Source organism: Arachis hypogaea, chromosome 16 (assembly GCF_003086295.3).
Source record: "Arachis hypogaea cultivar Tifrunner chromosome 16, arahy.Tifrunner.gnm2.J5K5, whole genome shotgun sequence".
NCBI lineage: Eukaryota > Viridiplantae > Streptophyta > Magnoliopsida > Fabales > Fabaceae > Arachis > Arachis hypogaea.
In genome coordinates, this window is record NC_092051.1 from 6,530,159 (window position 1) to 6,557,025 (window position 26,867).

At 34.3% G+C, this 26,867-nt stretch overlaps 2 protein-coding genes across 11 annotated transcripts; both read left to right on the forward strand.

Annotated features, from left to right (window-relative positions):
* The first annotated feature begins 4,718 nt into the window (after positions 1-4,718).
* LOC112754911 (uncharacterized) lies at positions 4,719-13,975 on the forward strand. 10 transcript variants are annotated; one of them, XM_072219725.1, is made up of 17 exons: positions 5,051-5,506; positions 5,967-6,306; positions 6,402-6,432; positions 6,800-6,872; positions 7,209-7,310; positions 7,632-7,750; positions 7,843-8,029; positions 8,176-8,435; positions 8,640-8,793; positions 9,200-9,309; positions 9,434-9,521; positions 10,670-11,002; positions 11,076-11,150; positions 11,984-12,540; positions 12,803-12,911; positions 13,009-13,188; positions 13,556-13,975. In XM_072219725.1, exons 7-17 carry the CDS (start codon positions 7,862-7,864, stop codon positions 13,730-13,732), a joined length of 2,211 nt encoding a protein of 736 aa, XP_072075826.1. In that variant the 5' UTR covers positions 5,051-5,506; positions 5,967-6,306; positions 6,402-6,432; positions 6,800-6,872; positions 7,209-7,310; positions 7,632-7,750; positions 7,843-7,861; the 3' UTR covers positions 13,733-13,975. The 10 variants fall into 10 exon arrangements, 6 of the variants coding, with proteins under 6 accessions (XP_025658518.1, XP_025658517.1, XP_072075823.1 ...); XM_072219724.1 differs by having other exon boundaries at positions 5,053-5,527; XM_072219722.1 differs by having other exon boundaries at positions 5,013-5,506; positions 5,967-6,432.
* Positions 13,976-19,946: 5,971 nt separating this feature from the next.
* On the forward strand, positions 19,947-21,431 carry LOC112756547 (uncharacterized). The gene is made up of 3 exons (XM_025805168.1): positions 19,947-20,416; positions 20,551-21,143; positions 21,283-21,431. The coding sequence occupies exons 1-3, from the start codon at positions 19,947-19,949 to the stop codon at positions 21,429-21,431; spliced, it is 1,212 nt and encodes a 403-aa protein (XP_025660953.1).
* The last annotated feature ends 5,436 nt before the right edge of the window (positions 21,432-26,867 follow it).

Sequence of the window (26,867 nt, forward strand, 5' to 3'; positions counted from 1 at the left end):
TTTTTTAATTCAAAAATTAATTTTTTAAAATGAATTATTCCCGGAGGGATTGAGCAGTACTAATCAATGGTCTTAATTAAGAGTAGCAGCTAGTAGGAAGAAGAATGATGCCTACTATGATTGAAAATGTAATGATGAATAGTGATAAATTGACTATTGCGTGTTTATTAAACCACATAGATGCTAAATAAATAAAATGGGATCCACAAATTGAAGACAAAATTTTTATCCAGTGTAGTAAAATTAATTACTGACTTAAATAATTATTTGCGCAAAGTAACTTTATTTGTTGGAGTTGTCACTGTTAACTACAGACAGTCATGTGTGTGGGAGAAAATTCATTCAAAGTTGTACGTTGGTTTGAGTTTGACATTGAAGAGAGTACAGAATAGTATCTGAATTTGGTAGTTGTAAGTTAACGACGTTCACATGAATAATGTTCCCTTCATTTACTTCAATCACTCAGAACTGGTCCACATCCATAAATCATAGATGTTGACACTAGAACCTGTTCAATGGCATCTTTCTATTTTCTATCAATTTTTTTTATCTCCTAACTATCTAGTCGGCATCATTATTATTCTCTTATATATAATTAACTAATCACATACACCTAAATAATCCATATTACACTGCATAATATCAAAAATAAAGGAGAAAAATCCGAAATAACCTCTGACAATTACTTCGAAAGACAAAGAGATCTTTGACAAAAAAAATTTAACCTAATTTCTGATAATTATCTCGAAAGGACAACGAGATTTTTGTGCAAAAAAAAAAATAATGTTATTTTTTTTGGCACAGGGACTAATTAGTCAAAAAAAAAATATCAGGAGCCAGATTGGATGTTTTTTTTCTAGAGACCTCGTTATCCGTTCGAGGTAATTGTTAGGAGTCGGATTGGATATTCATTCAAAATAAAAACATTAGTCTCATGTATAAAATAATATATCTAAATAATTAATTTAGTAAATTATTTTTAATATTTTTATTTAATTTTTTGTCCATATTTACGGTCTTCTCAATCATATTCATATGCCACCTCATAATTTTTGTTAGATTATTTCGTTGTTTATTACAACGCTCTTTTGATGCACCTTTCTGTACACTTTTTTACTTTTAGATATATAACAAAAAGAATTAAAAGAAATAATCGTACATTATTTTCAGAAAACAAAGGTGTATAATTTAAAGTGTATTAAAAACGGTGCAAGCCAAGTAACAATTTTTTTTTCTTAACATATCATCTTTGAAAATAAACTAAAGTTATTTCAGAAATGTGTATATATAATAAAGCTTAACATCGTCTCTGGGTTTAGGGTTTACCCAAAGAAAAAGAATACTAATAGTTAATTTTTCCCGTACAGCTTTAATTTGCTAGGGTTTAGGATTTTGAGTAATTAAATCACAAATAAAATTTCTCATAAAATTAGTTTTATTATTATTTAATGAAATTTTCAACAAAAAAACTGTATTTTTTTAAAATAAAAAAAATCAATAATAAAAATGTCTTATTTTTTTTTTAACAAAAATCGTCTTATCTTTCGTAAAAATCAATATAGATGGAGTTAGATATTTACTCTAATTAACTGAGAGATGGTATAATTTTCAATGGTCCACTATACCAAAAAAGATCATCATATCCTTGCTTGTGTCCAGTAGCAAACGTTGTCAGCTTCTTTCTTGGTTTTCTTAGCCATTACCTCTTCTGAGCAATATCTATTTATATCTGTCTATGGTTTCCATAATTTCTTTCCTCTAACATACATGTAACATTTATATATTCAAGTTGAAATTTAATTGCTTTCTGTGCCTCCGCATCAGTTGCACTGTCTCCTCCTGTGCTTGCTACATTTGTTCATGTATCTGATGAGATTGAAAATGGTGTGATAAATATGTATTTACTTGGTATGCCCACCAAATAATGCAGATGCTGCAGCATACTTGCCAGTCTTCATTTAAAAAATATATATATATTTTGTGTACTTGCCCTTTTTACACTAACTGACATTATAAAACGTTTTATATAAGTCATGCAATCATATCTGTTCTTTTTTAATGACTATTTATATAGTCAATGTGAAAGGTAGTTATTTTTTTTGATATGGCGTTACAAAATTGAATGCACGTATAAAATTACTTTACATTGACAATGCATTGAAATTAAATTCTTTTTCTCATTTACATTATTTTATGTGAAGGAGAGTTTGGAGCAATAGTTGAGTTGTTTCTGTATTGTCATAAATCATGATATTATTTATCCTAAAAATTTAAACGGATAAATGAAGATAATACGAATGTTTATATATCTACACATATGAACAGCCATTAATGTAATTATTAAGTTAGATTGCGTACATTATAGAATAAAACTCAAAACAGCTCCTGACAATTACCTCGAAAGACAACGAGGTCCTTAACAAAAAAAAAAAAACTCAACCTGACTCCTGACAATTACTTCGAAAGGACAACGAGGCCCCTGTGCCAAAAAAGTTAATGTTGTTTTTTTTTTACATAGGGGCTAATCAGTCTTAAAAAAGAAATATCAGGGACCGGATTTAGTATTTTTTTTTTTGGGCCTGTTGTCCTTTTGAGTTAATTGTCAGGGGTCGAATGAGATATTCACTCTACATTATATATTTTGAATATAATTCTTCTTCGGCCCATGTGTTGATCCCGAATATTTATGCATAGAACACAGTTCTTTCTTAAATTGTTTTATGTTTTTAGAATTTTATTAAAAAAATAAAATAAGAAAACACGATTTTATTACTTTCTCTTTTTTTGTTTATAAAATTTAAAAAATAGAAAATTACTGAAAATAAAAAAGAGAATTTAAGGGTTAGAAGGAGATGAAACTAACATAAGTTATTGTGGTGTTAATAATGTATGTGATGTGTGAGGTGTTGCCTTGTGTGGCATTCTAAAGTGGTCCAAAGAGAGAAAAAGCTAAAAACAGCCTCTAATGCTCTGTGCTTGTATCTTGTGTTACATGGCTTTCATCCACACATCAAGTTACTGGACATTTTCTAAAATGTTTAATAATGTAGGGCCCTTGATGGAAAGTGGGTGAAAACAAACGTCTCCATCATCCACACACTAGCCTCCTCAAAAAGACAACACATCCACCATAATGCTTAGTTTAAAACCATAAAGCTAATTAAAGTACAAACTAGGAAAAGATGTATATATTCTTTTTCATACTTTCATTATCTCTATGTGTACACAAAATGCATGCCTTATTTTTCCAAGAAAATAAAAGTATTTTATTATTTTCATTAAACTTTGTGAATTATGTTTATCTAAGATTAATTAATTCCACTTCCATTTTTTCTATGTTTAGATTTGATAATTCCTTAATAAATTAGACATACATTTTTGTAGTTTTGTGTATGGATGTATTATTTATTCACCGTATATGGTTATGAGAAGCTAAGTGCAAGTTGCTAAACGTTGTTCTTGTGTCACAATCATAATCTCCTTTTGGACCAATTCCAGTGCACCACGTTTAGTTACAAGTCAATAGCTACCAATGTATGTAGCTAGGTCTTTGAAACTGATGGCTTATGTTCCTTCCATAATTATTATTCAGTTAAGCACGAAATAGCTTTTTTTAAGGTATCCAAATATGGGTTTTAAATTTTGTTGGAAGTTTCTAACCAATCAATGAAACAATATAGTATATGGATTAAAACAGTAGTAGCACAAAACCCCACCAATACATAATATTCCTTCATGCCCCAAATAATTAATTCCCATTAGGATAAGGGATTTCCAAGTATTATTTACATTGGAAGAAACTAAAATCAGAAATGCCTTTCAGATTATGATGTATTTTCCTCTAAGAGTTAATTAAGACATATTGTTAACAGCTGGATTGGTATAACCAAGTGTAGCAATAAAGGCAAAGTAATTTATTGAACAGCATCTACAAGTCATAACCATAAAGTTTATTAAGAAGCAAATACCATGAATAATTAATTAGATGTGTCTTCGTGTGCTGCCAGTGAATCATATTTGTTTTCTTTGTAACATTAGCAAATAAATATTCCTTTAGAAACAATGTGGTGTTCCTATTATTGTGAATTTGCTAGCTGGCTTTCCAAGTAAACAGAAAACGTTTCATGAGCCTATCTTTTTGTAATTTTCCCTGCAATTCAAAATGCCAGAATTCAGTTCTAACTACATTAATAATCTAAAATTGGTATTTGGACCATGAATGTTTTATTATAGGTATTTTATTTTTTTTTTTCAATTTTTATTATGTTATGTATTCAGTTTTTGTTATGCACTGAATTAATATACACCTTTTTTATTTCTATTGGATGAATGTAAAATTTATCTCATGTAGATTGCATATTTAATCCAATTGTGAGGAATTTATGTTGATTCAATCAACATGACAAAAGTTAACACAAATAACACATTTTTATTTTATTTTATTTTTTCTTTCGTTCATTCTTTTTTTTTTTTTTTTTTTTTTTTTGTCTTTCGTTCATTCTTTTTCTATTTTATCGCCATTTCTTTAATTATTATGTTTTTTGGTAAACTAGTTATTATTGTTTTATTTTTGGGTTAGGTAACAAAAAATTGTGCCCAATATGGTCTTTTTGTTGGGAGTAGTCCATTATTTAATTGGGCTTACCGAATACCATGGAGGCCCATAAGGCCCAGAGATGGAGGGAATTTGCAGCAGAGGCAGAGAGAGAAGAAGAAGCAGCGAAGAAGGAAGGAACACTCGCTGGTAGTTAAGAGTCGCAAGTTTGAAGCATTAACGCGAGACTGTTAGGTTGTTCCACTGTTGAAAATGAATCGTATATAAAGTAGGTTCTGAAAACCGGTTCGAACCGGCCGGTCGAACCTCGAACCGCTAACAAATGCGGTTCGAACAGAACCTATAACCGGAAGATTGGAAAATCGGAGTTGGATCGTTGAACCGGCCGGGAACCGGTCGGTCGAACCGAACCGTGACCCGGCCGGTTTTTGAATTTTTCCAACAACGTTTCCTTCGTGCAACCCTAACACCCTAAGTTCCCTAACCGTTACCCCTCCAGACTCCAGAGTCTTCCTTCTACTCTCACAACGCGAAGCAGCACTCCCTCGAGCTTCTCCAGTCCTCCGTCGTCTCAACGCCATCGAAGCCATCGGCGCAACTTCCGTCCTTCCACCGTCGCCGTTGCAACTTCGAGCTTCGAAGCCACCATCGTGACTTCCTTCCCCTCTCATCTTCGATCTTCAAACGCAGAAAAGAGGCAGCCCTAAGCCTCCGTGTCCTCGCCCTTCTTCAAGCTGTCCAGCCACCGCAGGGGAGGAGAGAGCCTCTGCTGCGCGCCGCCGTGCCTCCATCGCTGCCAATCCATCACCGCCGCTGCTAGGGTTTGTTGGAGCTGCGCAAAGCCATCGTCGTCGCTGTCACGTGAGGAAGGAAGCGAGAGAGACCGAAGCTGCGAGAGAGGAGAAGTCACCCCCGCCGAAAGCCGCTGCTGAAGACCCCATGATAAAAGCGGTTCTGCTTGAATCTTTGAAAGTTGTTCTGATTTCCCCACTATTGTTGATCTGCTACTTTCTTTGCAATTGTCTCTATGCGTACTTGATTTTCTGGATTTAGAGTTATTTTTGATTGAATTTTGAGCAATTTCTGTTGATTCTTCTTCTTGTTGTGGTTGAAATTCACAATTGAAATCTGATTCTTCTTCTTCATCAATTTCATATCTGGACTTGTTGATTTGTGAACTGATCTTGTGAAATTGAATTTGTGATCTGTTGTTGGATTTGTTGCTAAATTGCTTGTTGAATCTGAATTTGCATCGATTTCAGTCTCTTTTTTCTTGAATATCTGTTGATGCTGCTGTGATTTCTTGTTCTGTTGATAGCTGAGATTTGGTTGCTTCTTGTTCGATTTGTGGTGGTTGCTGTTGTTGCCTTAGTCTAGCTTTAATCTCTTTCCACTCAATTTTTCATTCCAGCAAATTTCTGGCAAGATTGGACGCATATCCGGTTGCTAGCGATGATAGAACACAATTTCAAATGTTTCCAAATTGGCAAATGAATTGAGCGCCTTCCATAACTGAAACCATCTCTTGAATGTCTCTTATTTATACTCTTAAAAGATTAAGTAATTCTAATGGGCATAACTAGTACCCTTCCTAATATTAAATCGTAACATGTAGTGGCCACTGTTTATGAAAAAAGTATGCAAAATCAGCAGAGGATGCTATTGCTGATGTTCTCAGAGCAGGTGTTTATAAAACGGTTTTTTCAGTTCAATTACGGTCGAACCGGTTGAACCTATGAATCAGTAAATCGGTAATTAAAATGGTTCGATTGTCGGTTCGGTTTTCAGAACCTTATAAACATAATCAAACTTGCCTCGTGATCTGCGATTCGTTATTCTGTTGCAGAAGCAGATATGCATATTTCACATTCTTAATGGTGAACTAACTTCTGCTCTCTTCTTTTTCTTTGATTTGAGTTGTTTTGTTTGCAATTCTCGGATTAATATGCATATACTCTGTTTTTTATATATTCTTTTTCTTTTTAATTTAGATATTCAATTATAATTGTGTGCTATGATTTAACAATTCCTAATCTTCTGTGAAAGCGAATTGGGGCGAAAAGGGTCATTTGGGGGCTTAATATTTGTTTGATGCTAGAAATTCGATTTGAACTATAGTTGTTCTGGTGATTTGAGGTTTTTAAGGAGAAATTAAAATTTTATCAATGGTCTTTGAAAATTCAGAATATTCGATATTAAGATTGTTAGCTATGTTGTAATTGTAGTTTTTTGTTAATTTTGCAGTGTTTTCGACATGAAGGAAAAGACAAAAACTACTTCTACTCTCAAGCGCATTTTAGTGAATTGTACATCTCAGGTTTGTTTCTATCTTAGAGTGAGCCACAACTGTGATTTTGATTTGAGTTACATAATGAAATTGCATGCAGAAGTAGAACATCATGTTGGTCTTAAGATTTACATAATAACTTTGGTAGCTTCTTAGTAATAGGTGACATGAATTTATCATTTTTCACTTTGAATTATGTTTGTGGTTGTGACTAAACATCTTGTTGCTGGCAAAGGGAGGTAATGAGTTGCATTGTATAAATTAAGTGCTTGTCTTTTCTCTTATATTCTTTCCGTCCTTTCATAGTCATCGGTTGGTACTTGGTGGTTGATTATAAAAATTTATTTGGTTAATCTCATCTAATAGGCAAAAGCATATGGGAGCTGTGTTGCATCCAAGGTTCCAGAGATTGAACGTGATGTCTGTGCAAAGGAGTTTCTGGCATTAAAAAGTTGTATGCAGAATACGGTATTGTATTCTTCAATTGGCTTGCCTTGAAACTTTTGCTACTACCGTGGCTTGTCAGTTCAGCTATAAAGTTGTTTGTTTCAATTTAAGGAAAAAGCAAAAGATACCTTCTATGTTTTTCATTCTGAGCAAAAGCATTCAAGAAAGACTGAACAGAAACCTTTCCGAAAGCTTCATTTAATTACTTCTGTGGGCTATAAACTACTTCTAATTTTAAGAACTGTTGGTTTTTCTTCCTATTTTTTGTAGTTATTATGTTGTACAGCTGAATAGTTGCTATATTTTTTGCATTTCTGATATATCTTATATTATGTAAATCAGTTGAAAAAGAAGGTTTAAGCTCGCACTAAATAGCTTAGTGTTTATGAAGAGAAGCATTTAGAGAAGAATTTTGCTGCCATCAGTCTAAGAGGAAGGTCCAATAGTTGGACATAGCACAGGTTCAACTTTTAGTCCTTGTATCACCTGTTAATTAAGATGCATTACTTAAATCTGCTGTCTAGTATATTTAATTTAGAGAGGTTTGCTGCAGTGAAAGAGGACTCAGCAACATGGCTGGAAAAGCATCAACATCAAAACCTAATATAGGTCTCAGCGGCACTGGTGGCCTTTCACATGCTTACATTCAGTATCCACCATTTCGGTGCAATGTTCCTGGATCAAAGGGATTGTTTTATGATGATGGAAACAAATTGCTACTCTCTCCAACAGCTGATCAAGTAATATGACGTACCTTGTAAAATTTTCCTATTTAGAGAAACATGATGTCGACCTTGTTACATTACTTTGAAATGATTTGTTATTATTCTATTTCCATACTCCCTTATTCAAATGTTGAATCCAGAATGATTGTTTTAATGTTCAGGTGTTTTCATGGAAAGTTGTTCCCTTTGATCCTCTTATTGATCCCACCACTGATTCAATAAGTGAGGGGCCTATTTTAGCTATTCGATACTCTTTAGACACAAAGGTTATCGCGATCCAACGATCGAACCATGAGATACAATTTCAGATCAGAGAGACAAGGGAAACTTTTAGCCATAAGTGCAGGCCAGAATCAGAAAGCATACTTGGTTTTTTTTGGACTGATAGCCAACAATGTGATATTGTAATTGTTAAGACCAGGTATTGTTGACTTTTCCACCCCTCTTTGGTGATAAAATTCACATTTTTTAATGATGCAGCTTTTTAATACATTCTGATGTTAAATTCATTGAAGACAACAAAAGATAGAGAAAATATTTATTAGCTGGAAATGTACAGTTTTTCTTCTTTTATATATATAAACATAAAATAAATGAAGAATTGAATTACAATCTATTTCAACAGTGGTCTAGACTTGTATGCATATAATTCAGCCTCTAAATCACTTCAATTGGTCGAAACAAAGAAAATCAATGTGAGTTGGTACGTTTACACACATGAAAGTCGGTTGGTTCTTCTTGCTTCTGGAATGCAGTGCAAGACATTCCATGGATTTCAGGTAAAACTTGCATATTATACTTCCTGTTTCATGCTAATTATTATGTTAGAAATACATTTATTTGGTTTGTCAAATAATAATAAGATTCATCATGAAATTACCTTGTGACAGGACAAGTTATTTGCTATGACATGAACTAGGATTTGTAATTAGTGTATGTGCAAAGATGAATGCTTTATAATATCAAGCTGTAGCTAAATTTCAATACTGCTGACCTGCTTTGTAGCTCATGGAAGAATTGTAATTTATTGTTAGTCAAAATAGGATTTGAGATCATTATTGTTCAGAAAAAAAGACATGTATCAGTGCAGCTTTTTCATGTTGCTTAAGAGTATCAGTGTAGAATGTCAATTGATGAACTTCATGTTATTTCATTTGGCTAATACAGCAACGCATTTCTTGTTAGATTTCATCTGCAGATATTGTTCGCTTGCCAAGGTTTGACATGGTTATGGCCAAATCTGAGGCCAATAGTAAGCCTGTTTTAGCTGCTGAAGACATCTTTATTATCACTGTGTATGTATATCAGTATTTGATTTCTTTAAGCATTCAAGCTTAAGTCGTCATAATTTACACAGCTCACTTTGTTTTTTGTTTTTTGGTTTTCTGTTTTTGATTTTTTGGCCTTTTCTTTTTACAGTTATGGTAGGATATATTGCTTGCAAGTTGATAGAGTTGCTATGCTACTCCATTCATATAGGCTATATCGTGATGCTGTGATTCAGCAGGTTGGTTTACTCAAATTTCTTTATGAGTTACTGTTTTGAATTTACCCTAAACTGTCTTTTCTTTAAAAGAAAATTAGAAATCTCCTCAGAACTATTATGCACAAATACTTCAATTTTGGTAATTTACCTATATTAATACCCATTCTGTATCAATACTCATATTATACTTTTGTATTTGTATTTTTTTTTTCTTTTGCATAATTCTAAAAGTTTTCCTTTTGGTGAATGTTTACTATGTTAAAATTTTATTACTTGAAAAGTTCAATATATAAATCTAAATTTGGCCCATATAAAGTATTTTTCTTCAATTATATTATAAATGTTGATAAATGTTTTACTAATATTTATTTTTATCATATATATAATCATGATATTTTTTGTTTAATATATATTACCATACCCATATTTTGTTATTGTATTTACATATGGTATCACACTGTATTCAATACTCATACCTAGGTTAGCTTAACATAGCCTCTGAAAAAATGTCAATTTTCTGTGGGGGATGTTGTCCTCTGTCCTACCTTGGTGGTACAGGCACGTCAATTGTATTATGTTAAACAGATACAGTTTTGTGTGGGGTGGGAGTTCACTTGACGTTTTAAGGTTTATTGTTTCATATATAGAACAATTAATTCACATAATGGGTTGGTCAAGAAAACTGCTTTTTCATAACAATTTATGTTCCCTTTTATACTCATTTTGCTCAAATCTGTTAAACTAAAATGGTTTTGGTTTTACTCCATTATCAATTTTAATACTATGTTTTTATTTTAAAACTAAAGAAATCAAATCACTAGGCACGAAGTGCCTATCAATTTACTTACTAGAATAAAAGAAATTTGTTATTAATTGACCATGGATAAGCAATCAGACTGCTATAATTCAATAAGAAATATCAGGACAGGAATTAGATTCTCATACTTTAAGAGACTTCTAATTTGACCTAGTAAGATTCATTATGTTAAAGTCAATACAATTCTGTTTCTTCTGATTGACCAAATTAACGTTTGCTTAAAATTTTGTAGTAGAAGTTTGAAAAACAAAATATGTACGTCTAGGATAAGTAATTTCATTCTTTTATCTTGTGTGGTTTTGCATTGAACTATAGAAATATGAAACGAGAGTTGTGTTCATGATATTTGCAGGGTTCTCTACCAATATATTCCAGCAGGGTTGCTGTGAGTGTGGTTGACAATGTACTTCTTATCCATCAAATTGAAGCAAAGGTTGTCATACTTTATGATCTCTTTGCAGATTCTCGAGCTCCGATATCTGCACCCCTTCCTTTATTGCTAAGAGGTTTTCCTAGGTCCAGTACTACTACATCTCAATCTAGTGGTAGAGAAAGTCACAGTTCATACAGTAACGTGAGTAATCATGAAGCAGTTACCTATGCCGATTCATGGACTTTTCTAGTGCCTGACCTTGTATGTGATGTGACCAACAAGTTATTATGGAAGTTTCATTTAGACTTAGAGGTAAGTAATTTCTTCTTGAGTACCAATATCATGTTTAGTGTGCTTGCTTTTCACGAGTAGTCTTATATTGCAGGCAATTTCTGCCAGTATCTCAGAGGCCCCATCAATATTAGAGTTCCTGCAGCGGAGGAAGTTGGAAGCTAACAAGGTATCTTTCCCCCACACCCCACCTCACCAGAGCAATACTTTAGGTTTGATTAGTGCTTCAGGATACAATAATGAAGCAGTAGTATCCCGTCGTGTACAAGGAGAAAATATGTGATTGTTAGCTAGGGTTGAGCAACAAGGCACGTAAGAATAGTGTTAGACAAGACAGTTACCATCTGCCATATATATACAAAAAGCATGATTTCGTGTTCATTGCCTGGAAAAGTTACACATGTATGTGTGTTTTCAAGATTTTACATATACAAACAAACAACAACAACAACAAAGCCTTGTCTCACTAGGTGGGGTCGGCTACATAAATCAAACGACGCCATTGAGCTCTGTCATGTATCATGTCTAAAGCGAGACCATATATTGATTTATTTATTTTTTAGCTTTTGGGATACCAATTCTCTAGCAGTCTTGCTAAACCTAAGAATGCTAAATTTGCTTGTATACTTTATCAAGACATTGCACTGGAATCCAGAATGTGATTCTGGAAAAATCCCTTATATAAATGGGCCCTTAAGGCCATGCTTTTATTTTACCTTTTTTTTTCCCTAGAAAAAGACTACATATGTTAATGGTATTCTCACCTATATAAGTTTAGGGATGGCTTTCTTTTGCTCCGTGATCCTCCTGCAGACCTTCTTTCTTTGTTAGAGCATGTATGTTACTGGTGTGGGATTATAGTTCTGCCTGCTGCCTGTATTCTTTTTCTTTTTTCTTTTTCTTTCAGATATTTAAAAAAAAAACGTATACTAGTTTGGTTTGTAACTTCAAGTTAGTTATTTGATTATATTGGAATACATAACCTCATTTCTGCTCTTTCAGGCAAAACAATTGTGCTTAGGTATAATTCAAACACTTATTCTGGAGCATAGGCCTGTACCTGTAGTTGCCAAAGCTATACACGTAGTGGTTACCTCATACTCTCATTCAATTAAGACTGGTAGCTATCTTAAGGGCCTGAAGCCAGAGAAGCCATCGGCATCTAGTGTACAAAATGCTGGTGCTGATGTATCTGCTGTAGGAACAAATGCAATTGGAAAATCAATTGCACGTGAATCCGATGCAAGGGTGGACAGAGGATCTTCTAGTAAAGCTTTAAGTCTGGATTCTGAGGATGAGTCCCGTACTGCAAATCCAAAACACAATTCAAAGGAGACCCAAGTTGGGGATGAAGTGAACGATGAGAACTCCTCTGGCACTGAAGTTCATAATGCTTATGTTACGCAATCATCTCTGCAGCTTGGGCAAGAGGAATCCCAACTCGCCTCCGCAGCAATTTCACCAGATGAGATGTACAGCTTTGTCTTTTCTCCCATTGATGAAGAGATGGTTGGAGACCCTTCTTACTTGGTTGCCATCATTATTGAATTCCTTCACAGGTATGCTATCACTCAATAGTCTAGAAGCTGTTTTACAGTTTTAGCTCCAAAAAGCTTACCATAGATTTTCCACTTTCTGTGTACAACAGAGAATATTAATTTTGCCTATTTAAAAAGATGTTGAAGTCTGCAACTTAAATTCCTTAACTACATAACGCAATTGCACATTCGCATCATTTTGCCATAGGTTATGTGCAATACTGCTAGTATTTTTTTTTTATTTTTGGACCAGATCCTCAATGTTCTCTATTAATTATTACAGTGCAAATGTGGAAAAGATTCGAGCACTCCCAAATCTGTATGTATTGATAATTCAATTGCTGGTCCGCAATGAACGATATGCAGAACTTGGGTTGTTTGTCATAAACAAGGTTACTGAAATTTCTCTATTATTATTTTGGAGGTGCAAGGCCTTTATACTAAATTATTGTTAAGTTTTATTTTGAAACTAGACTGTCTTTGTAACAGATTTTGGAGCCCTCTAAGGAAGTTGCACTACAGCTCCTAGAGTCTGGTCGTCAGAATACGCAAACTAGGAAGCTTGGACTGGACATGCTGAGACAGCTTGGTCTACATCATGATTATGTGATGCTGCTACTGCAAGATGGATACCACATGGAAGCATTACGATATGCACGGAAATTCAAGGTAATTATCGACTATGCTGGTGTTATTGCTTGCAAAAACTCCATCATTCACTGCATAGTAACTTAACTGGTAATTGTTTATAATCCAAATTGAGCAATGTTTTTGGCATTATGGTTGGGGAGATTGTGTTACTGGTAGTTAGTAGTTACTTCAGAGATGAGCAACGTGGTTATTGATTCATGAAATTGTCAAAGATGAAAAGCAACTGTTTTAAAGAGAAAGTATTAGAGCTAGTATTTACAGACAGACCAATGACTAATAAATGTATAGGGAAAAACAAGAAATGGTCATTGGGTCTTGGTTAATGATTTTTCGCCCTCTAAAATTGCAAAACTCTGAAGTAAACCAATGTTGGAATTATTTTCAGGTGGATAGCATCCGGCCGGCATTGTTCTTGGAAGCAGCATTTGTTTCCAATGACAGTCAACGTCTTGCTGCAGTTCTAAGGTTCTTTATAGATTTCCTTCCTGGCTTCAAGAACACCTTAGACCATAATAGATACCTCCGCATACTGAATGAGATGAACACATCCATGACTGCTTGAGAAGTCTTTATAGAAACTAATAAAAACTGTATCTTAGGGAAAATTTTGGGCCGTATTCTCATTTGGTACCTTTTTCAAGTATGGGGTTATCTCGTTAAAGTTGATGTTGATATCTACAAGATATGTGATGGATTCTAGCAATAGATTCATGTTGTATGTTAAGCTGCGTTTGCAAGAAAAACTGAGATTGAGAAATAGATACTAAGAGACAAATACTAAATTTAGTCCGTGTTTGGTGTAAAATGTACACGAATGAGTTATGTCTAAGTTTCATGATTAGTTTAAGATAAATATAGATATTGAGGGGTAAATTTGAAATTTGAAAAGTTAAATAAGAGTATTTTTGAAAAGAAATATTAAAATTTCAGTTTCTGTTCCTAGAAATTTTAGTTTCAGTCTCTAATGACCAAACACTATACTCAGTCTTTAGTTTCAATCCCTGGAAACAAATGTAGTCTTAATGTCTCAAAGAGGACCAATTTTGATTTAAATGAAGTACTCTCTTTTCTTTTATTCTTTTATTTTTTGTCTCATGAAATTTCAGATTGGTTCGGCTTGGGCCTAATGCAATTTTGTTAAAATTTGTAATTCTTTGTAGGGATGATATGTGGTGGGTATGTGGGAGATGTATGAAAATTTGATTTGATTTTTTATATTTTCTTTAACTCAACTCGATTCCGTATAAAATTTATATCAATGTAAAAATAAAAAGTTATATTAATGCATTTTGATAATTTGAGAGTAGTTGATTATTTTTCTTAATTAAAAAATCTCTTAATAGTCTGTTATATTAATTTATCACAAAAAAAAAAAAAACGAAATGTATAGTATAGATTGAATTATGTTTTCTTTAATATTGTGTGGATATTAAAATATTTTTTAATAAATATTATATTCAAATATGAAAATTGAAAAAGTACTACCCAAAAGTTTCACAGCTTATAGTGCTAAACAATACGATGGCAGGTGGACAAAAAATAATATGCATTAATGTAGCAGCAACTGATTAAATGAAAAAGTAGCTCAAATTTTATATTCTAGCTTTTGTTATGTTGTAAATTGAAACCTCCCAGAAAAGAAGGAATAATTAATCATAAGTTCATATCATTATTATTTTATTATTACATTATCTTATATATAAAGTGGCATGCATGATGAAGCATATTATTATAGGTAAAAGAATAACGTACGTATGAGCAACGACAGAGAATATGTCCTGATGTCCATAGCAAAACAAGCACATTAAGCCAAACCAACTGGGATTCTTCATGCGCAAGGTCTTGAAATATGAGTTAATTAAATAAATAATTGTTGAGACTGTACTATTCGTTAAAAGTTGTTGCTAATTTTGTTTTTTAATTTGATTTTTTACAGTGTTTAATTTTTGGTGGAAACTCAGGTACAGTCGACTTCACGTGAAATTGATAACTAAATTTTTATCTAACGGCTCTCAGCTATCAACTTCACGTGAAGTCAACTACACCTGAGTTTTCACCTTTATTTTTTTAGGTTATTTTTAAGTGATACTATCATACTAATGTCTGTATAATTTTTTAATAAAGAGGGGGTATAATGGAATTATTGAACCGCAAGGAATGGAAATTATTTTAATTTATTATTTGAATGATAAATATAATGTCCCTACAATCAAATTGAAGAGGCAGAAGCAAGATTCTTTTTGTTATGCATGCATGGCATATATTTATCATTTTATCCAGACATTTAACATCAATAAAGTGTCACTAATGCATTTAAAAGTGTGGCTGAATGTATTTAACCACATTTTTTGTTGAAAAATGAAAACATAAACGCATGTAATGTATATATGAGATAAGCACTACAATAAAAAGGTTTCTGCTGAACCCATGAATTGGTTGGCAACAAACTATATAACAATAATCCTTTTGATAGATTTTCAGGTGTAATTTGGATATATGAAATTATGAATTAATAATATTATGAGTTTAATTAATCATGCATGCCACATATTAATTTGTTCTATGCTAAATTTTGAATTTATTGTTGATAGGAATAGGATTTAGACAATTGCATGCATGCACTCTGCGTACATGTCTGGCTATAATTTGTTGATCAGACAAGACTTTAATTTCTGTCCGTTTCTCATGCCATTGTTTTCGTCATCATGGGAAGCTAAATACTAAAATGACAGTTCACTTAATATGTCACAATCATTAAATCCTAAGTTTATTACTTAATTAAATATGAAAAAATTGTTTAAATAAACAAATTAAATCAGCCAAGCGCAACTCTCTTCAAAATGAGACACAAAATAAGAAAGAAACAAATTCCAATAGAGACCATATACGTGATCTAAAATAAAAGAGAGAATACAAAGTGGAACATTTTTTAAATTTAAAAATAGTGGATATAACAAGATTTCATGATCAACCTCTTACCCACAGAAAGATGAAATCATATATGATTAGTCGGAAGTTTTCGACTGACGGATATCCGAAATTTTTTTCCTATTGATCTAAAAAATAATAGACTGTAATAGTAATACTTACAACTATAGTAATATATTATTTTTCAGAAAATTCCATTTGTTAATTAAAATAAAGATGGGACAAAAAATCACATTATATTGCATTTCCACGTATTTAATTATAATTAAGTAGAAACTTAACTACAATTAATTTTATATGAAGTTGATAATTGAGAGTCGATAGATGATTTGACATATTTGACTAAATTATCACGTCTAACAACTCTCAACTATAACTTCATATAAAAATAATTACATATATGTGAGTTTTCACCTTATAATTAAGGCTTTTTTCTTTTATTGTGATAATCAATTTCATGAAACAGTAATATTAGGAAAATAAAAAAATAATCAAAATTTATTTTGTTTAATATTATTTAATTATTGTTCCAACAATTAACAATAATTAATAAATACTAAATAAAATAAATTCTAACTATTTTTAATTTTTTTCTTTTGTTATCAAATATTTCTGATCATAAAATTAGTTCTTTTGGTATATTAATTAGCATTGCCCCCTTAGTTTGATATTTAAGTTAGGTCGATTGGTAATAATTTGCAAGAAGAAAAGTGACAAGAAAGTCAAAATCAAACTAGAACAAACTAAAGGTGTGGGGATTTCCAGTCTTTTCAGGCCAAACACAACTTTTATCATTACATTATTATCATTTATTTTGAATAAAAATGAAACATATATAGGCAAAGCATCCAATACAAAAAAGAATATATTTTCTTTTGCAATTTGCATAGAATGATTGATTGGTTGGTTGGTACGTGGAGGATGACCCCTCCTCAAAACTAGGTTTTACATTAAAGCACCTATTCAAACGAAAATATTAAAATATTTTCTTATAAAAAATACTTGTATTAAAAGTGTGATTTATTTATTTAATTATATTTAAAAAAATAATTTATAATATATTAAAATCAAAGTTTATAATTTATTATCTAATAATAAAAAAAATATCTTCGTATAAAGATAATTATAAAATCTTTTATCCACCTTATATTAATATATATAAATATTCATTCCATTTTACTTTCAATAATTATATATAATCTATCGTTCGTTAACTAATTAGAAGGTGCAACTAATCAACTTTAAAATAGAAAATTCATTATATTATTTGTGGGTTAGATTTCAACACTAAGTGCTGATGACAATTTGATGGGGGTTTAATAAAGAAAGGTCTTCTCACCATTACTTCGATATCCATCGCATAAGTTGGAATATTTCATTATATCAAAAAGTAAATAAAATAAAAAAGTTGCAAAACAAATAAGGAAGACGGAAATGTGTTGTAAACAAAAAAAATTAGCTAAAAATAGTAATAATTTGCCTTATTTAGCATTTATTAATTGTTGTAATAATTAATGAATATTAAATAAAATAAGTTCAAACTTTTTTTTTGAGAAAATTCTACTCCCCTCCCCTGCGAGATGTTAAAATGACACTCTCTTCCCCTCTATTTTATAAATGTACATTTCCCTTCCTTCTAACTTTTAAAAAACCTCCTCCTTAATCTATTTTAAATTTTTTGTGTTAACTAATATTAACTTTATCCATTTTTTAAGAAAAAATAAATTATTTTTTGAAAAAAATACCCATTAGCAAAAATTTTATTTTTTATCATTAAATTTTACTTACCAAAATACCCTTTAATAAATTATTTTTTTATTGATTAAATTATATTTTTATTAAAATACTTTTAAAAAAATTAATAATTAAATTATTTTTTTCTAAAATACCTACCCTTCAATAATTTTTTAATTATTAAATTGTGATTTTACCAAAATTTTTGTTAACAATTATTTTTATATTTTATTATTAATTTTTTTATATCAATATATATTATTTTAATATTAAATAAAAAATCTTACCACTGCTATTATATATAACAACTAATATATATTGATATTGAAAAATAATCTTACTAAAATTTTTTATTTAATGTTAAAATAATATATATAGATATCAAAAATTAATAATAAAATATAAAAAAATTGTTAACAAAAATTTTGGTAAAATTATAATTTAATAATTAAAAAATTATTTAAGGGTATTTTAGAAAAAAAATAATATAATTATTAAATTTTTAAAAAAATACAATTTAATCAATAAAAGAATAATTTATTAAAGGATATTTTGATAAGCAAAATTTAATAATAAAAAATAAAATTTTTGTTAATGGGTATTTTTTTAAAAAATAATTTATATTTTCTTAAAAAATAAATAAAGTTGACATTAGTTAACACAAAAAATTTAAAATGGATTAAAGAGAAAGTTTTTTAAAAGTTAAAAGAGAAGAGAATATACCTTTATAAACGAAAAATATCATTTTAGTATCTCCCAAAAAATGGAAATAAAATTTTTTTTTTTTTTTATCTTTCTAACATTATCGGAATGAAGATATCATTCCACTTTGCTTTCACCATTAAATACTATTATATTCCATATATATTATCAAATTTTGGGATAATATACATGTAGTGCTACTATTACTATAGTTCAAAAGTAATTGTAAAAATGGTTATGCAACTATCATTTCATTCATAATTATTAGTGATTATGTACATTTCATTATCATTATTCTTTGATCAGACGCAAAGTATATCCCTAATTGTTAGTTGTACTATTGCATCTTCATAATTAAGGGAGAGGCCGGGCAATCCACATATATAAATAGTATATTAGTACTATAGTGGCCCGTTTCGTATCATGAATATCTCGCTGTGATTATTTGTCTTCTTCTAGTTTCAGTACATTTCCTAAAATAATTGATCCAACCAATATACGAGAGCTTAAGTTAGGTGATATCAATATGACAAAATAAAATTGCAATATGTTGTATGTAGGACTTATATATATATATATATATGATCCGTTACCAAAACTAACATAACAGCTCGTCCGCAAATCTTTCTAACCGCACTATCACAAATTCTAACCACCAAAGCACTAAATGAAGACTCCGTCAAAATAGTAGCAAAGATACGAATAACAAATAACAAACCTCACAACAAATCAATATATATACTAGCAATCTACTAAGCTAGAGGTATGCAACATATTCAGTTTTACTCTGAATTATTTTACACTCTTACTTGAGCGTTGGAGTTCCTTTGTAGGTTCCCAACACCGCCTCCCCAGTAAGCAGACGACGTTCCACCCTCCTGCTCAAGGAAAGCTGGTCTGAGCTCCAGTAGGACAAGCTATACCTCGGAGCGTCCAGATCCACGCAGGAACATTTGGCGCCCACCGTGGAGCCCACCGTGGAACCCACGATTTTTCTAACCCCACAGCCCTTTACTCTATATATCTTTCTACTCTTTTTTGCAGGTCACGACGCATGGCGGACGAACACAGTCACGCTCCTTCGAGTACCAATCAAGCCGAAATTCTGGCAATCAATGAGGCCCTCAGGGCCGAAAACCAGAGAATGGCCGAACTCTTGCGCCAGATGGAGCATGACCGTAGCAAAGGAGGAGAGCATAAGAACGCCGAAAACGAAGGACAACAACGATGAACATACATCGGAAACTAAACACACAATCCCCAAAACCGCAAAAACAATCACCAAAAGAACCAACTCCTTTACAAAGGAGGTCATGAGCTTCGAAATGCCCAAAAATTTCACCCTACCATCGACTCTAAAACCCTACCAAGGAATAGGAGACCCAAACGTCCATGTCACTAAATTCCATGCCATGATGTTTATGAACAAAGAATCTAACCCGATTTTATGCCGCACTTTCCCAACCTTTCTAGATGGAGCCACCTTAATTTGGTTCTCCAACCTCCCTGAAGGCTCCATCTCAAACTTTGATGAGCTGGCCGACCAGTTTGTCAATCATTTCGCCGCGTCCAAAATATACGTGCACAACTCTGATTATCTTAGCACCATCAAGCAAGGGCCGAACGAAAGCCTGAAAGACTACATGACCAGGTTCGCAGAAGCGACCAATGAAATACCCAACCTAAACCCTAAAGTCCATCTCTACGCCTTAAAAAGCGGTCTCCGCCCAGGGAAGTTCCAAGAGTCCATAGTCATAGCAAAGCCGAAGACTCTGGCCAAGTTCCGGGAAAAAGCTACAACACAGATCGAAATCGAAGAGTTTCGAGCACTGCGAAGAGCGGAGAAACCTACCTCAAACAGAGAGGAGGAAAGACGAAACAGGCAATCAAATAGCAGAACAAACCAGAGATCGTTCAGACTAACACCAAAGTTTCACAGTTACACCCCCTTAATACAAAAAGGGAGGACATTATAAAAGACATACTGCACTCAAAACTTATCAAACTCCCAAACAGGGCCGGCACATATCAAGACCAACGATACGTAGACAAATCCAAGTACTGCGCTTTCCACCAGAAGTATGGCCACACCATGGACGACTGCGTAATAGCAAAAGATGACCTCGAGAAACTGGTCCGCCAAGGACTATTAGACAAGTATATCGACATCTGCGGATGGAAGCGGAACACAGAGGACCTCGGCCAGCAATCCAAAACAACTGACAATTCCCGAGATAAAGGGAAAAAGGTAGACAATGATATCAATCCACCTCGCAGAATAATAAATTGCATTTCTGGTGGCTTTGCAGGTGGCGGATGCACAAACTCGGCAAGGAAAAGATCATACCGAGCTATGATGACTATGACAGAGTCAACCTCATCCCAACCCATCAACAAGGACAAACCAGAAATTTCATTCATCCCTAAAGACTATAAGGCGACCGATCGGAACCTGGACAACCCCGTCGTCATTACAGCACAGGTCGGGGGAGCCACTGGTAAAAAAGATCCTGATGGACCCAGGGAGCAGTGCGGACGTGCTGTTCTATTCAACATTCCAAAAAATGAAACTGAGCGACAAGATCCTCCAACCCTCATCCGGAGAACTGGTAGGTTTCTCGGGTAAGCGAGTTTCCATATGAGGTTACGTCTGGTTACAAACCACTTTTAGAGACTATCCTAACTACAAAACCTTAGAAATACAATATCTCATTGTGGATTGCAAAAGTTCCTATAATATCATTCTAGGTAGACCTTCGTTAAATGCATTCAATGCTATTGTTTCTACTGTGCATTTGTGTGTCAAGTTTCTCTCGCAGGATAACAAAGTTGTAACTATCCACGGAGACCAGAAGGAGGCCAGGAAGTGCTACAACGCTAGCCTAAAGAATGAATAATCAAGACAACCCGAACAGCAGTATGTCCAAGCAGTATATAACTCAGATTGACTACCTCCCCTGGCCGACCTAGATCCCAGAACCAACAATCAAGAACGACCAACGCCAACAGATGACCTTACTAAGATTCAGTTAACAACCGAGGAAGAAAAATATACATACCTTGGCAACGCACTAAAAAACGATGAACAAGATCAACTAGCCGAGCTATTAAGACAAAACATCGACCTGTTCGCATGGACCCCAGCAGACATGCCAGGCATAGATCCCAACATCATTTGTCACAAGCTAGCTATCAACCCATCAGCCCGACCTATAACTCAGAAGAAAAGACACCTCGGTACAGACAAGAGGGAAGCCTCCCTCGAGGAAACCCAAAAATTACTCAACGTTGGCTTCATCAAAGAGCTCAGATACTCCACTTGGTTGGCCAATGTGGTAATGGTAAAAAAGAACAATGGTAAGTGGAGGATGTGTATGGACTATACGGACCTTAACAAGGCCTGCCCTAAGGACGCATACCCCCTCCCGTGCATTGATAAACTTGTTGATAATTCCTCTGATTTTCAATGTTTAAGTTTCATGGATGCCTATTCTGGCTATAATCAAATACTAATGCATGAGGTTGACTAAGATAAAACTGCTTTTATCACTGACAATGGAATTTTTGCTGTAAGGTTATGCCATTTGGACTAAAAAATGCAGGTGCTACTTATCAAAGACTTATGGACAAAATTTTCACAAACCAAATTGGCCGAAACATAGAAGTCTACGTTGACGACATGGTAGCAAAATTCGCACATACAGCAGAACACGTCAATGATTTGAAAGAAATATTCCAGCAACTCCGAAGATACAACATGAAGCTCAATCTAGAAAAATGCGCTTTCGGAGTTCAAAGTGGAAAATTTCTTGGCTTCATGCTGACTTGTCGAGGTATAGAAGCCAACCCCGAAAAATTCCAGGCAATCCTTAACATGAGAAGCCCGAAGACCAAGGTAGAGAAAATCGAGATTTTACGTGAAATCGAAAAAGTAAATAAAAAACGTAAAACGTAAAATCTTAACAAGATTTAAATCGTAAAATCGTCAGATTTAGTACAAATTTCATAAAATCGATAAACTCATTTAAAATCGTAATATCGAAAGATTTTAAGAGTTAAATCGAGATTCTAGCTACTATGCCGAAGACAATTAAAGAGGTTCAACAGTTGACTAACCGACTTGCAGCGTTAGCCATATTTCTGCCTCGTATAGCTCACCGATTACATCACTTTTTCAAACGTCTAAAGAAACAAGAACAGTTCCATTGGACCGAAGAATGCGAAGCAGCTTTCACCGAGCTCAAGGCCATACTATCAGCACCTCCAATCCTCCAAACCCCAGAGGCTGGTAAACCCTTTTACCTTTATTTATCTATTACTAACCATGCTATCAGCTCTGTCCTGGTAACAGAAACAGGAAAGGAACAACACCCGGTATACTTCGTCATCAAATCCCTTCAGAACGCCGAGGTCCGATACCCGAAGTTAGAAAAACTGGCTTTGGCTCTTGTAACAACAACCATATGCTTGCTACACTACTTCCAAAGCCATCCCATTGTGGTCAGAACCGAACAACCCTTAAGAAAAATACTGACAAAGCCTGAACTAGCAGGAAGACTAATCAAATGGTCGATCGAATTGTCAGAATACGACATCCAATACCAGTCCCGAGGGGCCATCAGATCACAAGCACTGGACGACTTTATTGCAGAACTTACTTTCGAAGAAAAAGATACTAAAGACAATACATGGACACTATACGTCGATGGAGCTTCAAACAGTAAGGGCTCTAGAGCAGGAATACTACTTGAGGACGAACAAGGAACAACATTAGAACAATCCCTGCAATTTACTTTCCACGCAAGCAATAACCAGGCAGAATATGAAGCTCTAATAGCAGGACTACAACTAGCCCACACAATGGGCATAACATAGTTAAACGTCAAGTGCGACTCCCTCCTTGTGGTACAACAGAGCTGATATCCTTTCAAAACTGGCAACAACAAGAAGTCAAAATACAACACCTATATTATCTCAACTAACACTCGACGAACCTAGTGTTATGCTAACAACAATTTCGAGTATCTCGTAGGAGGATGACTGGAGATCACCCTTCATAACTTACTTGCAAACAGGTAAAATACCCAACAACTTTCAAAATCGAAGAAAGTTCAAAAGAAGAGCAAGTTTTTACAAAATACTCAGAACCCAGTTATACAAAAGAGGATTTACAAGACATCTCCTAAGGTTTCTAAACACAACAGAAGCCAAGCTGGCAATAGACGAAGTTCATGAAGGCGTTTGTGGAACACACATAGGCGGCCGAAGTTTAGCTGCCAAAATCCTCCGAGCAGGTTACTACTGGCCGACGTTACAACAAGACTGCATGACTAAAGTTAAATATTGCGATCACTGTCAACGTCATGCGCCAATCATCCACAACCCAGCCGAGCAGTTACATGCTTCCGAGATATGCTGGCCGTTCAACAAAGGGGGCTAGATATCCTCGGACCTTTTCCACCCGTTCCAGGCCAGGTTAAATTTTTAATTGTTGCCATTGATTATTTTACAAAATGGATAGAGGCAACACCATTGGCAAAAATCACTTCCGAAAAAATGATTTCTTTTGTATGGAGAAACATACTATGCCGATTCGGTATTCCTCAATTCATTATTACTGATAACGGTAGACAATTTATAGACCAAAAGTTCACAACTTTTTTACAAAATTTCAAAATAGTTCAACAGTTCTCTTCTGTCGAACATCCACAAACTAACGGTTTAGTCGAAGCTGCCAATAAGATCATTCTGCAGGGCCTTAAAAAGAAGCTTGAAGACTCCAAAGGAGAATAGGCAAAGCTTATCCCTGAGGTACTATGGAGCTATAACACAACCGAACAATCATCAACAAGGGAAACCCCCTTTAGGTTAGTCTACGGTTGTGATGCCATGATACCCATTGAGGTATCCCTACAAAACACCAGAACTATAAACGTCAGCGAAAGCGACAACATTGAAACCAGAAGAACCGAGCTTGACCTCGTCGAAGAAATCCGAGACAAATCAGCACTACATCAATTAGCTGCAAAACGAGCTATAGCTCGGAAATACAATAAGAAGCTCAAACCGAGGACATTCTCAGAAGGAGACCTCGTTCTCAGAATGGTGGAAGATATACGAAAACCACAAGGACATGGCAAACTAAGCGCCAATTGGGAAGGACCGTCCCAAATCCAAAAAGTCATTGGCAAGGGAGCATACAAAATACAAAAGCTTGATGGAACTATCCTACCAAATACTTGGAGGACATCCTCCCTGAAAATGTATTTCAGCTAGTCTATAAGTCGGACATGGTGATGCACTATTTTTCCTACTACCAGATTTTATCCCTAACGAGGGTTTTGCTGGAGAGGTTTTAATGAGGCACACCACCCTGCACTTCTCTTGTTCATTATCTTATAATACAAACATTACCTACTGTCTATGTTTCATTTTCTACTTGACCGACTACTGCCAATACCACAATTTGAAATATTCAATAACATTTTTTCACAAAAGCAGATACATGCAACAAAATACTAACATCATTAAGTTTGTTTGGCTAAAAGCCAGCAGTTCATCAAACGAAGCCTAAAACGACTACGAGTCTAGAAGTCTCAAAATACAAAAACAACAAATCCATTACAAACTAAACATTAGGGTTTTCACCTCACCCTCAACACTATCATCATCATCAACCAACTCATTATCGACAATTACTTTGCACAGATCCATCGCAGACAAATCCACTGCAGGCGCCAGAAACTTTGCCTGCTCAACCGCTCTCTCAAAACCAGCAGCGAACATCTCAAGTCCATGATCTTTCTTCCCAGTCTCAAGCTGTTTCTTCTCAACACCAAGGACAATCAGCTTAGCCTCCAGAGCAGTCTTCTCTTCACCAATTTTCTTCCCAGCATCCTCGGCGGTTGTCAATTTTTCTTGCAACGAATCCACTAATTCCAGAGCAGTACGAAGCTTGTTCCCCTTCTCCAAATTATCCTGCATCAGCTGATCCACCGAAGCCTTATCAAATGAATCCCTTGCATGCTTCAGCTCTTGCGTTCGGCCGATCGACACCAGCCGAGCTCCTATCACCTGAAATAACCAACAAGACAAATCACACCAACACAAGCTAACACTACTAAAACAAGACGAATACCAGATATTATACCTGAAGATACTGAGCAACTCCCATATCGCCAACCTCCTGAACAAGCTTGACATCATCCGGGTTTTGGCAATACTCATCAGCCACCATACTCAACGGGAAGTGCTCACCCCAAAGAGAGGTCAGGTCCTGATCTCCCCTATATCCATGGAGCACCCTCTAGTTCTCGGTAAAATGCTTCACCATTTCCAAATCAAAGTCCTTCTCGCCGAGCTTATCCTCGGTTACGTTAACATGCTTCTCCTTTATTCCATCAATCCTTTTTTGCTTAAAACTCACCTTTTTTGCCAACGGTTGGTCAACCTCAGCACCCTTCTCTGCAACAGTATGACTGCTTGAACCTTGTTTTTCGACATTCTTAAACCGAAAATATGCTCGCAAACCACTAGAAGTTACCTTTAGAACCTTCTCAACTACAAGAGCAACAAGAAGTCACGTAACATATAACACACATACAAACAAAAATCTATACAAAAATTACCTATATATTCCGACAAGGCATCTTTATCCATTTCCAAATCCAGCAATTCCACCACAGACAACAAGCCAGAAGATGATATATGATTAACCAGAAACTCAACAACCATCTCATTTCTATACTCTATTCTATCCATACCCAAAATCTGCCTAGGCCTCGGAACCTAAAATAAAGGGAATTTCTCCAAAAGACAATCATCTATATACCACGGAAACTCGTCATCAGCAACACTGACTTTCACAAACATAGACTTAAAATCCCTTGTAGGACGACCTATACAAACTAAAAATAGCCCGACCAGGGGCACTGGCCAGGTTCAACCAGCAACCCCTCTTAACCCCTTTACACTGGAAAAGAGCAAAAAACACTTCAAGCGACGACTCAACCTCCAGATAACCCATCAAAATCTCAAATGCTCTAACAAACGCCCAGGAGTTAGGATGTAACTAGGACGGTGCGCACTTAAGCTGCATTAATACCCTATGCTCAAACTCAGAAAATGGAAATTTCACACCCAAATCCACGAAAACACAACTATACATAAAGAAATACTCGAACCCCTCACCACGGTTGTAAACACGATCAACAGCATTACAAGGCAAAAACCTAAGACTAATACCATTACCTTCCCTAACCCACGACGATACCAAGCCTAGCTGGGACACGCTCTGTTCATCATCAAAAACAGAAGAATAAGTTTTCACCGAC